Source organism: Sapajus apella, unplaced genomic scaffold (assembly GCF_009761245.1).
Source record: "Sapajus apella isolate SASKATOON/1434 unplaced genomic scaffold, GSC_monkey_1.0 scaffold158, whole genome shotgun sequence".
Taxonomy (NCBI): Eukaryota; Metazoa; Chordata; class Mammalia; order Primates; family Cebidae; genus Sapajus; species Sapajus apella.
In genome coordinates, this window is record NW_022437098.1 from 1,539,517 (window position 1) to 1,556,907 (window position 17,391).

Sequence of the window (17,391 nt, forward strand, 5' to 3'; positions counted from 1 at the left end):
TTTAAACCGTAATTAGGCGCTTTAAAGAAAGCTTCAAGTTTCGCTTTGGTTATTGGCCTAATTTCCTCTGTTCTCTGCGCTGCTGCAGTAGTGAGGATCTGCAAACAAAAAGGTATTATTCGTGGAAAGGAGAAAATAATCAGTGCTTGTTTATATCAGCACGTTTTTATCCCTCTCTGACTTAACGCATTCATGGGTTTCTCCAACTGTCTGAGTCTCTGGGAAAGGGCGTGTTTGCCCGTTAATCAAGGAATACCTATTTCTCCTCTTCCCGCACTACTAATCAAGAGAAGCAAAGTTTTCAACTTCTGAAAAGTCCACTTTAGATGTTCCTTGAATGACTCAGTTGACATGTTCACGGGTGACAGCAATCTCACTATGAGTAACCAGCTTCTACTTTTGACATCTTCTAGAAGAAGAAATTAGTTGTTGTGTAGAAGTTTCCCTCCAGATGGTCTTCACCTAGAGCATAACAATTAGCCAAGCCTATAATGGGAAACTTTCTTTCAAAGAGATCAGAGCGTTGATGTATTATTGCAGAGCGTTTGCTGCCTCCGAGTTCTACCTCTCACAATGTCAGAAGATGATGACTTTCTGTGGCAATAAGGATTTTTACCAGGTCTTTATTTGGTGCCCAAGAATAATACTTTTCTTGTGTTTCAGATTTTCAAGAAAATAAGAACACTCCTAAGAAGCTGTTATCCAGCATCAGATCTCTGAAAGCAGCTGACTGAAAAGTGGGCTTTTGCATGCAAGGTGGAAATCCATATTCAGTTGAAGGTAAATAGAAAGTTAAACTCCTCCCTGTTAGGCTGCCAAGCATGCCAGGTCTTCTCTTCCTAACTGCCCTGAGGCACTTTGCATATCACCCACGGTGGCTTTTGAAGCCCACTGGGATCATCTTGGTCCTTGAGAAGGGGTTGGCAGTGCCAGGAGCTCTAGTCCACAACACTGACAGATACTTCTTCTGCTCTATGTTTTATCTTCCTGTTTAACAGGTAGACCAATTTGCTACTAAGCTGGTTTCTCCAGCCTGGGCTATAAAAAAGCAGCATCCTTTGGGAAGCATTTTGCACTTAACTGCAATATTCCCGCGATGCCAAGACGCAATCTCAGTGAGCTCCACACTTACTCAGGTAAATTCAACTAATTCATGTGCTATATTTGCCAAATGGAAAAATGTTTATTCAACCATTTTGCTTACAAAGATCGTTAGATTTTGTATTAAGTCAGAATTTCATCTGCCTCCTTTATGACATTTGTATAAGACTGGATGCCTATAACATTGAATATAATTTATCATATACCGATCTCTATGAGCTTAAAGTATATAGTGCTGTAAGTCACTATTTACCCTGAGAGGATGCAGAATAGTTAGAAACACAGGTGGTTGGTATTGTAAGGCCAATAATTGCCTATGTCTCAAGAATAATTACCATTATTTGCCTGGCATTTTATTTAGAAATAGGCTAATGGCATTCTTTATAAAGAGCACTATTGTATGCTTAAGTTTAGTTCTGTATCTTTAATAAAGATAATTCCGGCCGGGTGCGGTGGCTCAAGCCTGTAATCCCAGCACTTTGGGAGGCCAAGGCGGGTGGATCACGAGGTCAAGAGATCGAGACCATCCTGGTCAACATGGTGAAACCCTGTCTCTACTACAAATACAAAAATTCAGCTGGGCATGGTGGCGTGTGCCTGTAATCCCAGCTACTCAGGAGGCTGAGGCAGGAGAATTGCCTGAACCCAGGAGGCGGAGGTTGCGGTGAGCCGAGATCGTGCCATTGCACTCCAGCCTGGGTAACAAGAGCAAAACTCCATCTCAAAAAAATAAAAATAAAAATAAAAAAATAAAGATAATTCCTTAAGATCCTTTTTAAAAAATTCTAAAAGGACCTGTCTTTACTACAAAAACTTTAATAATTTTTATTTTGTCCAATGTTTTATTATGAACATTTTCAAATGTATAGAAAATTCAGAAGAAAAATACAATGAATCCTCATATCATGTAGACACCTACCGTTTAGATTTAACAATTGTTAACATTCTGTTAGATAAGGTGTGTGGGGGTGGGTGTGGGTGTGTGCACTTGTATGTGTATGTTGTTTGCTGAACCTATTTCAAAATAAGTAACAGACTTCAGGATATTCTCCGCTATATATTTCAGGATCACTTCCTAAAAATAGGGCATTCCACTACTATATTCACAATGCTATTAACACATCCAAGAAAATTAGCAATTATATAATATTATCTTTTACCCAGATCATGTACAAATTTTCTCTTTTGTTCCTCAATTTTAGCAATGTGTTGAATGGCTTTTTGAAATTCAGGTTTATATATTGTATTTTCTTTCCATACCTCTTTTAATCTCTTTTTAACACAACAGTGTTCTCAGTAGCACCCTCATGCCCCAACATATCTTATTTTCTTTGGCATTGAATTTTTAAAACACCCAGGACCATTGTTCTGTATCATGTCCCAAATATGTTCACTTCTTCATAGTGTCCTATAGCTTGTTCATCTCCTGTGTATTTCTTGTAAACTGGAAGGTGAGCCCTTTAGTTGTATCTTAAATATTTGGTCCCAGTTGTAGCCACTTATGTTGGCTTTTCTATCATTGCCTGTAAATAAGACTTGAGCTTATTCAATAAACTAAAGTGGCTCTGATTTTATAAAATGTAAGTGCCACTAAGTGAGATCTCTCTCCTGTACTTTTTGCCTTCCTAGTAAACGCGTAGCACATATTTATCAGCTGAATCACACCATTCATATTCAATCTCTCTGCATTCTTGTAAGTCATCCAAAATTTTTCATTTAGAACGTGGTGTACTACACTCAAAATCATTCTTTTCTTGCCGGTATGCTGTCTTTTTTTTCCTTAGGATTATCTCTTTGGAGGTTTTTGATTAAATATATTCTTTTGTACTGATAGGCAGTTAAAGTCTGAAACTTTAAACAGCTGGTTATCTGCTTCTAGGGTAATAAGATATTTTAGAAAAACTTAGAAATTTATGCAATTTATAAAAATAACTAAATTCTTTAGTGTGCCAACGAAGTGTGAGGGTAATCTGTATGCTAATTCTAGAATGTGCAATGAGTAACATGAAGTAGAAATAGTCTCTAAACAAATGTGGAATTTTTAATTAATCCCAAGCTATAAATACCTGAAAAAGTTATGTTTGAGGATTTCAGAGTGATTGTAAATTAATTACAAATTGATTACCATTGATAAGTGGGTCCTTTAAATTCTTCTTAAGATAAAATGAAAGCTGAAGTTTTATTTGTAACTGATTTGATTATTTATGTACAATATTTGCTTTAGAGAAACATTTTAATGTTTTCAAACTTCACCTTTTAGCTGGATCCAGTGATACGTCTCACAAAAGGACAGGCAATTTGGAAAGTGAACATGAAAATATCTGGGAAAGAGCAGTCCAGACTGAAGGAATAGCAAATACAACAAACCTGAAGACAAACCCTTAACCAATACTTATATTAAAAAAACTAGACTAGGAAAAAAAAGTCTGAAAAACGCTAGACCACCTACATCCTCACTTGCTACAATTTGAATAATCCTAAAAATACTCCTGTGAATATTACATTTAATATATTCAAGAATAGTCTTTAAAAATACACTTGTGATAAATTGGGTACATTTAGCAAATTGTTTTTAGACAAATTAATACTTTGTTAATTTGGCTTAGAGAGATCTGGTTTTCAATCAATCGATTTCTGACTAATTTACCTGCAGCTATGCCTGCTACAGAATAGACATTTAGTAAATGTTTATTGAAAGAATGATAGGAAAAGCTTGCATGTGGAAGAAAATGTCGGGGATTATATTGAGTATTGTAAGTGAGAGCAATGAGTTAACTGGAACCTAATTTGGGTTTGTGACTTATCTGCCTTTCTGATATTTGATCCCATCCAAAAACCATCTGCAGGAGTTTTAACTGCAAAGCCCCGCACAACCTATCTCTGGCCCGGTTTCTTGCCGATGCCCCCCTTCCATCTTCACGGCAGGCCCGGCACTCAGCTTTCCTCCCTCTCCAGTGACTCAGCCATCCTTTCTACCCCTTCAGATTTTGTTTCATGCCACGGCATAATCTCCCTCATTTTGCATTTTCTTCTTCATCTGAAGTTAAGCATACAAACCTTAAAAAAAATAAGGACCTTATTCCTGATCTCTGAAAAGAAATCGGATAATGAAGGTGCCAATCTGGTAGAAGTCAGCAACGTTAGAGAACCCTTCCGCAATTGTCAGGTGATCTGTTCCTTGTGCCTTTTAACACGATAAATGGATATCTAAGAAGATCACACTTTTGTGTGTGACTTTTCCTCTCCCCTCTAAATGACATGAATTAGTTTTATCTCCTTGGGATTTGCCAAAAGGCAAAGTAGTTATCATCACTGGTTAAACACACCGATATTTATTTATTTTAACAAACATGAAAGCAGTTGTTAAACGGGATGACAACAGCCAGAAAAGCTGGGTCCCAGCTTGTGATGACTCCAGAAAATAGTCAGGGTCCCACCTTGTGGCCACGCTTCCATCCCCTTCCTGAATAGTCATCAGTGTTCCAGGTCTGGTACGCATTCCCCAAAAGGCAGAAAAGAGAGTGCAGACTATAGTGTCCCTGATAAGGTCATATGTGAATCTCCTAACACCAATTTGGCTTGAATACACGACTACTTTTCTGTTCCAAGGGCAGGATGGAGGTATATTCCTAGGACGTGGAATGGCAGATGTCTGAAATATACCTTGCAGACCACTATATTTCACTCTACACTTATTCCTGAGGGTGGAGTTCACTAACCCACTTTCTTTCTCATCCCATTTTTAGATAGAATCAAGGTAGAATAATAGATGTTTCCTAAATTCAAATTGGCAGTTTGCAGTTTCTAGGACATCAGCAATGAATGACATCCTTTTAATGGACCCCTGGCCTTCCCTTTCCCCCTAGGAATGATGAACCTAGTTCATGTCCTTATTGATTGTCTGTGGCCTAATCACCATACTGAGCACAACATGTAAATATCATGAAGACAGTGTTCAAGGGCAAGGCTTCAGTGTATGAAGAGCAGCAGAGGTGATGGGGGGAGGAAAAGTGGAAGAGCAAGGCTGAGCCATTCCCCAGAGGGATCCTGTTACCAGGAACATTGCCAAGGCAGGGGCTTTTGCAGCTGTGTAAAGAGCAGATTAGGAGCAAGATAGAAGCCTGTTGTAAAAACTGGGGCCCAAGATCAGGGCTGGACAACATCAAGCATCTTTGCTGCTAGAGTACTTAAATGTTGAGTCAGAGCAACTTAATTCCTCCTATTAATACCTGGTTTGATTCTAGAAACTGGGGTGAGGCTGAGTCCCCTATTGGCAGCCAGAATTTTAGCTGCAGGGAGAGACAAGCTCCAGGAAATCTACAAAAGTTAGGCAAGATGGATATGGGGAAACACAGGTCAGTTTCCAGAGAATTAAACAACTGACATCAAAGACTTAAGGGCTCTTCCTGGTAAAGCAATCTTTACATGTAGGAACTGGGCAAGGAGAAAAAGATAGTCCAGTTGCATTCACATTCACACCTGAGTGACAAGAGGAGGCAGGATAACTAAGCTGAACTTTCTTCATTCTGTTGCTTGCTAAATTTTAGAACTAAGTTTAAAGAACAATGAGACTAAGTCCGTAGGTCATGACAACCTGGCTACTTCAAGTTAGATCTCCATGATCATGAGTGTTTGCCAGACCAGCCTTCTTCCCAGCTCTGGCACCCAGGGCTCTGGCTCAGCTCTTTAATACCTGCTTCCCTGCACTGACCTGATGCAGCAACTGCTGGTCTTCCAGCTTGTCCAGTGTCAGCCTAGTTCAAAACTGGGTCTTCACACCTACAGTCCAAAAAAGGTGTGGAACTTGCAAATCTAAAGGCATCAAAGGGCTGCAATGTGTTGGAGTGGAAAGAGGAACAGAAACGTAATGAAGTTTCCAGAGAGCAGCAAGAAACCAAGAACACGCAGAGCTTAATTTTAGGCTCCAGGGATTTTCCCAGGCTTATTTTCACTATTTCTTAGGGCTCCGATTTTCTAAGTCCTTTATTCTTCAGTCAAATGGAAGTACAAGGAAATGTGAGAACTCTAGATGAGTCCCTGAAGTCATTGCTACTAATCGATGGCTCTGGCAGCTCGATCAGCAGGCACTTTGGGGGCATCAGCAATGACCCCTGTGTCCTTGGGACGTCACTCTCCTGCTGTAAAATCTTCAGTGGATCTCTACTGCCTTGGAATAGCTGGACTCTCTAGCCTCACCTATAAAATCTTCCAGGAACCCTTTCTTTCACTAACCCCCTTCAGGCAGCAAATACTTCTGCAAAACTTAATCACTGGTTTTTCACCCTTGCCATGATTTTTTTTTCCATTTTCTGAATTTTCTCAGTTTACTTGGTGTAGAATAATATTTTATCTAACTTATACATCTAAATATGACTATTTTTCAAGAATGCAGAAGAGATAAGCGTTTAGTTGGCATTGAAGAATAGTCATATTTGGATGTGATTACACTCGTCTCTGATTACACCTACATTTATTTGACTTATATTACTTCACATGTTTTTACTATAAAGTAAGTTCTGTCATCTTCCTCAGCTACACTGCACATTCATCAAGTCAGATATTATATCTTATCAGTATTTTCAACTGACCTCAGTTGCAGGGAGTTAAGCTAATCATATTCCTCAGTTCATATCACCCAATCATAAGAGTTGAAGTAAACAGTTAATTTAGATATTTATTCCTTTTTCATCTCATTCCCTGTTTCCATTCCCTATCCCATTCTCCTCTCTTTCCATAGACGACTGGGCTAATGAGTTTGAAGTCTAACATACGTGTATACATACTCTTGCAAAATATAATAACATGGTTCACTATATATTATTAGACATTATTCTACTTCTTATTGTTTTTACTCCGTGCTGGGTTTTTTTTGTTTGTTTGTTTTTTGTTTTTGAGACAGGGTTTCACTCTTGTTGCCCCCCAGGCTGGAGTGCAATGATGCAATCTTGGTTCACTGCAACCTCTGCCTCCTGGGTTTAAGCGATTCTCCTGCCTAAGCCTCCCAAGTAGCTGGGATTATAGGCACCTGCCACCACACCTGGCTAAATTTTGTATTTTTAGAAGAGGCAGGGTTTTACCATGTTGGCCAGGCTGGTCTCAAACTCCTGACCTCAGGTCATCCACCCACTTTGGACTCCCAAAGTGCTGTGTTTTTAAGATCTATTCATATTGCTCTGTTGACACTTGGTTTGTTACTGCAAGCTGTCAAAGAGTACTCAATATTATGCAGTCTGCACGTTTTACTCACCCCTTCCTCTAGGAATGAACACCAAGATTTCCCCTAATCACTGGAAGCCACAAACAGCACTTCAATGACTATGTAATACACGACTCCTATGTGTGAAAACTTCTTTAGAATATGTATACCCAGGTAAGGACTGGCTGGGCATATATGTTTTTTATCTCATGGATATCTAGTTGTAATTTTTGAATTTGTTTAAATTACTCTTAATTGATTTTTAATACATATGAACATTCTTCATATATACTTTAGCCATTTAGGTTTCCACTTCTGCAATTGCCTATATATATTCTTTGTCTATTTTTCAATTAGTTCTCCTGACTCTTTAGTATTGATTGATTTGCATATGTTTTCTGTTACATCCTAAATTCCAGTTAGCACATTGGTTTCAGTTTGGCTGTGGGGTCCTTCACTGAATAATTCTGATTAAGCCAAATTAACAACTCCTTACCTTTTGCTTTTGCTTTTGGAATCTTGCTTAGGAGTTCTTTCCCATACTAGGGTCATAAAGGTAACCTATGCTTTCTTCTGTAGCTTTATAGTTTTGCCATTCATATTTAGATATTTAGTGTGTATACACATAAATACATATATGTTTTCACACACATATACACACAGCCCATGTATGCATATGTATATATATGTATATGGTATGGGATATAAATCTGTTTTTTCTCAATACAGTAAACTAATTTTCCCATTACCATAAATAGGTTTTCCTTTCCCCTGGAATTTGTGGTGCCATGTTTATTGTATCTAAGACTTCCATCTGAGGTCTCTGTTCTTTTCCATTTCTTCATTTGAATTTTTACACTAGTACCATACTGTTGTTTGTGTTTTTTAAAAATTGCTATAGCTTTGTTTTAATCTTAAGTTTTGGTAGAGCAAATTCCTGCCCTTAAGTCTTCTTTTCCAAAATTGATTTAACTATTTGTGGATCTTCATTCTTCTATACATTTTAAAATAAGCAAAGCCTTTCAAATATCCAGCTACAATTTCAATTCGCATGCTATAGATTTATGCATTATTTGTCAGGGGGTGCATGGATACTTTTAGAATATTAGATGATCTTATCTATGAAGATAAACTATTTCTCCATTTATTTAGAACTTCACGTCTCATAATAGGATTTTAAAACTTTCTCCATGGAGGTCTTTCACATTCTTTTAAAAGTTTACTGACATGTTGTAGTTGTATTTACTGCTGTGTATACCAGCTTATTTCCTAATTATGTTTTCTGCATGATCATTGCTGGTACAGAGAAATGTTACTGCCTTTTTAAAACTGATCTTGTATCCAGCAACTGTGCTGAACATCCTGATTTGCTTTACCTTCTTGACCTGTTATAATATCTATGTATAATACTGCTCTTTGCCTGTAGAAGATATTTTTGGCTTGAACTCTTTTGATAGATTTAAGATTAAGATTGGTACTCTGGTTTTTTTTTATTGCTATTTATGTTTCTTTTACATATGTTTTTAGTGCTTTTAATTTATACCTTTCTATATCTTTTTATTTGAAAGTGTAAGAATATCTTATTCTTGTACTTAGTGCTTTGTTTTGTAACCCAATACGAGTGCCATTTACTATAATTACTGTTATATGAGGATTTATTTTTTCATTTTATGTTTACTTTTACTATGTGGCTTTTTCTTCCTTTTCCTAGTTCATCTTGTGTTCTTCCAAATAAACAAAAGTGATTTCTGCTGCTTTAAGATTTATATTCTAATTTATTTTTCTAGCAAGTTATCTCTAAGTTGTCCTTTTATGACTCGGCTTATTTCATTTAGCATAATGTCTTAAAGTTTCAGCCATGTTGTAGTATGTATCAGAATTTCATTCTTTTTAATGACTGAATAATATTTCCTTGTATGTATATACCATATTTTGTTTCTGCATTCATCTATCAACAGACACATGAGTTGCTTCCACTTTTGGCGGGAGTGATAATGTCGCTATTACTCACAATAGCAACAACATTCTCTATGTCTGTCTTTCTGCCACTAACACACTATTTTGATTACGATAGCTTTGAAATAAGAAAATGTATGACCTTCAACTTTGTTCTTTACAAGATTGAGTTGGCTATATGTAGTCTCTTGAGATTCTGTATGAATTTTAGAATGGATTTTTTATTTCTACAAGAAAGCATTGGAATATCAGTGGGGATTGCATTGAATCTGTAGAATGTTTTGGGTGGCATCGATGTCTTAACAATATCAAGTCTTCCAATTTATGAACACAGTTTTTTCCCCATTTATTCGTGTCCTCTTTAATATCTTTCAGCAATAGTTTGTAGTTTTGGTGTACAAGTCTTTCACCTCCTTAGTTGTACTAATTCCTAAGTGGTATTTTTTTTGTGTGTTTTTGTCGTTGTTGTTGGCTGGGGGAGATGCTATTGTAAGTGGAAATATTTTCTTAATTTCCTTTTTGAATTTTTCATTGTTAATGTATAAAAATACAATAATTTTTGCATGACTATTTTATGATTTTGCAACTTTTTCAAATTGCTTTATTAGCTCTAACAGGTTTGTTTGTGTAGAACCTTTGTGGTTTCCTACATGCAGAATGATGTAATCTGTGAACAGAAATGATTTTACTCCTTTTTCAATTGTGATGCCTTTAATTTTTTTTTCTTACCTAACTACATTGACTATGAATTCTAGTACTGTGTTGAATGAAGTGGCAAAACAGGCATCCTTGCCCTTGTTCCTGACCTTAGAGGAAAAGCTTTCACCATAGAGTATGATGTTTGAGCTGTGGGTTGTTCAGATACGGCTTTTATTATGTTGTGGCAATTTCCTTCTAGTCTTTGTTGAGTATATTTTTCTTTTAATCATGAAAGGGTACTGAATTATGTCAAATGCTTTCTCTGTATCAATTGAGATGATTGTGTGTTTTTATTTCCTTTACTTATTAATGTAGTGTATTACATTGATTTACTTTTGTGTATTGAGCCATCCTTGTATTCCAATAATAAATTCCACCTGGTCCTGGTGTGTAATCCTTTTAATATGCTCTTTAATTTGACTTGCTGGTATTTTGTTGAGTATTTTGCATCAGTAATCGTAAGGGATATTAGTTTTCTTTTCTGGTAGCATCTTTCTCTGGCTTTGATATCAGGTAATGGTGGACTTACAGACTTAGATAATAACTGCTCATTCTTTTTCAGTTTTTGGGAAGAGTTTAAGAAGGATGAGCATTAATCTTTCTTTGAAAGTTTGGTAGAATTCATCAGGGAAGACACCTGCTCCAAGGCTTTTCTTTGTTGGAAAGTTTTTGATTATTAACTCAATTGCCTTACTCATTTAAAAGGTCTACTCAGATTTTCTATTTCTTTATGATTCAGTTTTGGTAGGTTTTGTGTTTCCAGGAATTTGTCAATTTCATCTAGATTATCTAATTTGTTGTACAATTGTTCATGATAATGTCATAATTCTTTTTATTGCCATAAAATCAGCAAAGCTTTTTATTTCAATCACTTGAGTCTTCTCTTCTTTTTTAAGTCAGTCCAGCTAAAAGTTTGTCAATTTTCTTGAGCTTTTAAAAGAACAAACTCTCAGTTTTGTTGATTTTCTCCATTTTTCTCCTCTCTATTCTAATCTTTGTAACTTTTTTCCTTTTGCTAGGCTTGGGTTTAATTTTTACTTGTTTTTCTAGTTCTATAAAGTAGAAAGAGCACTGATTTGAGACCTTTCTTATTTTTTAACGTAAGCATTTACAGCTATAACTTTCACTCTTCACACTACATTCACTACATCTGGTAAGTTTTATTATGTTGTGTTTTCATTTTCATTTGTCTCAAGATATTTTCTAATTTCCCTTGTAATTTCTTCTTTAACCCTCCAGTTGTTTGAGAGTGTGCTGTTTACTTTCCACATATTTGTGAATTTTTCTTTTTTTCTTCTGCTATTGATTTCTAGTTTCGTTCCATTTTGATTGCAAAAGATAGACAGTATGATTTCAATTTTCTAAAAAATGTATTCGGGATTGTTTTGTAGCCTAACTTATGGTCTGCCCTGGAGAATGTTTCCTCTGCACTTGAGAAAAATATATATTCTGCTGTCATTGGCATAGTATACCGTATATGTCTGTTAGTCTAATTTGTCTACAGTGTTGTACGTGTCTTCTTTTTATTTATTGATTTTCTGTCTACTCGTAATATTCACTGTTGAGAGTGTGGTATTAATGTCTCCTACTATTGTTGTAGCCAAGAGTTCTTTTCAGTAGGGCCTTTGTGTGGCAATCTTTCTGAGGTTTTATATGGTCAAGATTATTTCTATTGTGCTTTTCATATTTAAATGCCAATCCAGATAAGTGCAAGATTCTAGCTTCAAAGATTTTTTTTCGAATTCTAAAAAATACAACTTAGTTGTCTTTTTGCAGAAGTTTTTGAAATGTCTAAAATGAATATGTTACCTCTTCATTTGTAAGTGATCTGCTTCTTTCTGGAAGCTTTTAGAAATTTGTCTTTGATATTCTTAAATTTTACTATATAATGTGTCTAAGTATGATAATAATTCCAACAACAGCTGTATTATTTAACTATGTAAGAATTTGTATAATCTCCATGTTTTAGCCAACATTTTTGGACATATTGATGACTTTGGGTTTTATGAGGATAGGAACTAGGCTTTTCTGTTTCATAGCTATATCTTTAGTGCCTAGTATTATTAGCGTATGGTAGATGTACTAAATAAATATTTGTTGAATGAATGAATGAACAGTCACCCAAGTGACTGGCAACTTTTCTAAGATTCTCTAAAATATATTATTTCTTTTGTAATTTGTCTCAATAACTAGGGAATTTTTACAGCAGACAAATAAGAAAAAGACACTTAATAGAATTTAGCACTAAACTGAGTTAGTTTCAATAAATCATCTATAGGTTATAAGAAATATTTTAAAAAATACATAGTTAGGAAAAGAACCATGTAAATTCCATTGGCTTATACACGCATGCCTGAAATCTGAAAGATACTAGTGTGGTCAAAAATGCATCAGTATGCATTTATAGAGTGTGAGTCACTGTATAGTATCACACTGTGCTTGGTTTACAGCCCTTTCTTCTCCACTAAACTGTGACCAATTTGGAAGAACCACATGTTTTTGAAGAAATAATATGATGACAAAAAATGTGTACTTTACTCCTTTAGACTAGTGATATATACCACTATGTAATAATTAAATACTTAAAAGCAGAAAGAAGTGGTAATTTTACCTTTTTTTGTTCAAGAATATCCTCTTTTATCAATGCATGCTAAGTAAAAACACAAACAAAAGTGGAAGACAGAATGGGGACTTTCTTTGATTAATTCATCTTTATTATGGTCTTAGCCCTATTTTCCTTAGCGGAATTCTTTTCTAATGATATTTGACCACGTATGAACTCCCACCATCATCTACTTTTCTTAACTATCATCTAAAAATACAGTGTGAGTGTCCACCTTTAACAGGCATGTAAATTTTCATGGTGCCACAGACTTAGAAACTGACATAATATTTCTTTAAGAAAAGTAGGCTAGGCACTGTGGGTGACGCCTGTAATCCAGCACTTTGGGAGGCCGAGGCAGGTGGATCACGAGGTCAGGAGTTCCAGACCAGCCTGGCGAACATAGTGAAACCCCCTCTCTACTAAAAATACAAAAAGTAGCCGAGCATGGTGGCAGGGGCCTCTTATCTCAGCTATTTGGGAGACGGAGGCAGGAGAATTGCTTGAACCTGGGAGGCAGGGGTTGCAGTGAGTTGAGATTGTGCCATTGCACTACTGGCTGGCAACAGAGCAAGAAGGTGAGACTCTGTCAAAAAAGAAAGAAGGAAAGAAAGAGAGAAAGGGAGAGAGAGAGAAAGACAGGAAGAAAGGAAGGAAGGAAGGAGGGAGGGAGGGAAGGAGGGAGGGAGGGAAGAAAAAAAAGAAAGAAAAAGAAAGAAAGAAAGAAAGAAAGAAAGAAAGAAAGAAGGAAAGAAAGAAAGAAAGAGGAAGGAAGGAAAGAAGGAAGGAAGGAAGGAAATAAAAAGCTTGCTAGAAAAAGAAGAGAGCCTCTCCTGACTGTGAATATTAAAAGCCCAAGGACAATTCACAGCCATATGAGGCCTTACTGTGAGAACACTTGTAAATGCAAAAAAAAAAAAAAAAAAAACCTTAAGAAAATGTTTTTGTCAGTGAAATTATTGCAGGCTTTTAGATATTGAGAACCTATTTGTGAAACTGAACTATATAAATAATTAATAGTAAGAAAAATAAAGCCCATGTTTTTCTACAGAAATTGAATGAATTATAGAAATTTGAGAAGGTGTTAACAGTCTTGAAAATATGAATTCTTTGGGTTTTGCATTTCCACTGTGCAAAAGTGGTGTGGGATATTTCAACCAGTCTGTCAAATAATCTATGCATAAATTGGAGAGAGCAGTTCCCCTGAAAGAGTTGCTTTATATTAAAAAAAAATAGTATCCAGTTTAAAAATAAACTCACTTACCTTTTACATGCTTTTTATATTTCCCTGTCTTAATTAATTCCTCAAGTTAATTTCTTTTTAACCAAACACTGTCAATCCCCAGATCATGCCATCACATTCCAATTCAGGGCAATGTGATAAAAAATGATCCTTATTATATTTGCATTCAGAATCAACTATCCAAGTCTGCATATCTTGTAATGGCCATATAATTCTCTTTACCCTTGTTTCATGGTACCTAAGCTGCCAATTCCTTTGGGAACATTTTTGAAAAGTAAAACTTTGGCAATCATCTTTACAAAGTGTATAGACATAGTTTAAAATTTAAACTTAAAAATTTTAAACTATGTCTATGTAGCTTCTCTTTTGAAAAAGTTTGCCTCGCTTGAAGAATTTAACTAATCAAAATACAATTCAAGGAAAGTTGCCAAAGGAGATGATGCATTATAAAATAACTGAGGGAAAAATTATCTTCAGCAAAAATCACGTAGAATTTTAGACTTGAAAATGGACCCTATAGGTCATGTAATCTGAAGACCACTAGGGGAGTCCATGGAAAGAATAGAAAACAATTTTCACCCTATAATTTTACATAGGATTCAACTATGTAATGTTTCCATGATGATTTACACAATATTGTAAATCTACATCTTGATGTCCTTCAAATGTAATTCATATTACTTTAACTGAATCTTTATGGAGTGGAGGCCATAGACTCTATTATTAATATGTAATTGATTTTTGGAGATTATTTCTTGGAAAAATACAATTTTGTATTTTTCTAGATGGGAAAAACTCTTTCTGTGGAACTTATATAAGACAGCTCCCTATGCTACAACATTTCTGGATATGTGTAAGGGAAGGATAATAAGGATTGAGTCCAAGTATTATTTGTCAATATTTTATGTGAAATCTTATTCAATTTATAATATAACTTTCAAGCATTAGTTTTAGAATTTTAAATTTTATTATAATTACGTCTGTATTTGTTGTATTTATTAAAGCAATATTAATCTATTAATTTATATTTAAATTTTAGACAATCTACCTTTCTTATATTTAAATTTTAGACAATCTATCTTTGTTTTTTTTGTTTGTTATGAGATGGAGTCTTGCCTTGTCACCCAGGCTGAAGTGCAGCGGCAAGATCTCAGCTCACTGCAACCTCCACCTCCCACGTTTAAACAATTCTCTGCCTCAGCCTCCCAAGTAGCTGGGATTACAGGCACCCGCCACCACACCCAGCTAATTTTTGTATTTTTAGTAGAGACAGGGTTTCACCATATTGGTCAGGCTGGTCTTGAACTCCTGACTTCGTGATCCACCCACCTCAGCCTCCCAAAGTGCTGGCATTACAGGTGTGAGCCACCACACCCAGCCAACCTACCTTTGTTTATTTAAGGCTAACAAATCTGAGTAGCATGTTCTTTTATGGATATGCTAGTGTTTTATGCTTTTTTTTTATAATGAGTTAATCATGTATGATATAAATCTCATAAATGTTTTATGTTTATATTTTTTGCATTTGTCATTAAATTGTTACATTAAATAAAAACAAAGGAATGCCAAAAAGAATGCTTAGAATATAACCATATGTGCATCATTAACATGCAAATGTTCACATATAAACAATAAAATACAATCCTATTCATTTAAAGAGTAAGAATAGAAGCATGTCTAGGAAGGCAGCTGCTTTGTAAGCAGTCCTACAAGTGGTATAATTCTACCACTTCTTTCATCGTTCTGGTACTTTACCACTCATTTGGTATTTGACAGCTGTGCTGGGATGACTGGAAAATTTGAATGTGTAAAAATAACTTGTTGCACTGGTTTTTTAAATTTTTTCTAATTGTAAAGTTTTCTAATCATTTTGCATTTTACATTTTGTTTTTAATTTACTTGGAATTTAATTTTGTGTATAGTATTAGACATTCAACCCTATTTCCCTCCTCTGTGGAAAAAAATAGTTTCACCACCACTTAGTCCTCTTTTCCTTTTGATGTTTTATCAAAATTGCCTTGATCACTCTTGGCACTTTACAGTTTCACATATATTTTACAATCTTTTTGTCAAGGTCCAGAGGGAAAAACACCTGCCAGTAATTTGGCAAGGAATTGCGCTATGAATAATTGCGGAAAATCTTAACATCTTTATTATTTTTTAATATCATGAACATGGTATATCTTTCCTTTTGTGTAGGTTTACAATATGGTTTTATTATTGTCTCTATAAACAACTTGCACACATTTTTAGATAATTATTAGCTATTCTTATATTTTGTTGGTTGCTACTGTAAAAATACATTTTAAAAATAATATTTTCTAACTTCTGTGGCTAGTCTATAGAAATAGAGTTGATTTTTATAAATTACACTTGTATCCTCAAGCCATGTTGAATTATCTTATTCTAAAAATTTATTTGCACATTCTCTTGCTTTTTATTGAATAATCGTTGTTTGTGAATTGGCAGTTTTAAGTCTTCCTTCTCAATATGCATAATTTATATATAGTATATTTTATTATTGAAATGGTTAAGATCAATGTCGAATAGAAGTAGCGATAACACACGTCATTGTGTTCATGGTTTTAAAAAGACAGTGTCTACATGCACATGTATGTTCATTGTGGCACTGTTTACAATAGCAAAGACCTGGAACCAACCCAAATGCCCATCAATAGTAGACTGGACAAGGAAAATGTGGCACATGTACACCATGGAATACTACGCAGTCATAAAAAAGGATCAGTTCATGTCATTTGTAGGGACATGGATGAAGCTGGAAGCCATCATTCTCAGCAAAGTGACACAAGAACAGAAAACCAAACACCGCATGTTCTCACTCATAGGCGAGTGTTCAACAATGAGAGCACCTAAGTAGGTGTTGATTTTTATAAATTATACTCGTATCCTCAAACCATGTTGAATTCTCTTATTCTAAAATTTTATTTGCACATTCTGTTGCTTTTTATTGGATAATCATATTGTTTGTGAATAGTGCCCAATAGAGAGAGGAACATCTGTTGGTGTTGGGGGGCTAGGGGTGGGACAGCAGGGGGTGGGGAGGTTGGGGAGGGATAACATTGGGAGCAATGCCTGATGTAGGTGACAGAGGGGCTGGAGACAGCAAACCACTATGGCGTGTGTGTACCTATGCAACAATCCTGCAAGATCTGCACATGTACCCCAGAACTTAAAGTACAAAAAAAAAAAAAGTGTCTCACATTTCATCGTTAACTATGATGCTTGCTGCAGGTTTGGAATAGATACTCTTGATTAAGTTAAGGAATTTTCTTTCAATTGCTTTTTTACTAATATTTGGTTGAATTTTAGAAAATTTTTCTGTCTGTTGAGATGACATAATTTTTCTTCTTTGTTAGTGTGGTAATTTCGCTACTAGATTTTCCAGTTTTAACTATGTTTGCATTCCTGAGATAAACCCAACTTGGTCATGATGCATTATTATTATTAATTATTGCTAGTATTATCCAAAATTAGATTCAGTTGTCCAGTATTTTGTTTAGAATTTTTGCATGTAATTGTAAGTAAAATTTACTTATAATTTTATTTGTCATGGTATCCTTATTGGATTTTGCT

The 17,391-nt window shown here is 35.3% G+C and overlaps 1 protein-coding gene across 1 annotated transcript in view; it reads left to right on the forward strand.

The window, feature by feature from the left end:
* Nucleotides 1-536: 536 nt before the first annotated feature.
* The window catches only part of ERCC6L2 (ERCC excision repair 6 like 2), a 197,074-nt gene continuing 180,219 nt past the window's right edge, over nucleotides 537-17,391 (forward strand). The window contains exons 1-2 of the mRNA XM_032266354.1: nucleotides 537-780; nucleotides 999-1,136. Of these exons, the coding sequence (XP_032122245.1) occupies nucleotides 1,097-1,136 (40 nt within the window). The 5' untranslated portion in view covers nucleotides 537-780; nucleotides 999-1,096. The remainder of the gene's footprint in view (nucleotides 781-998; nucleotides 1,137-17,391) is intronic.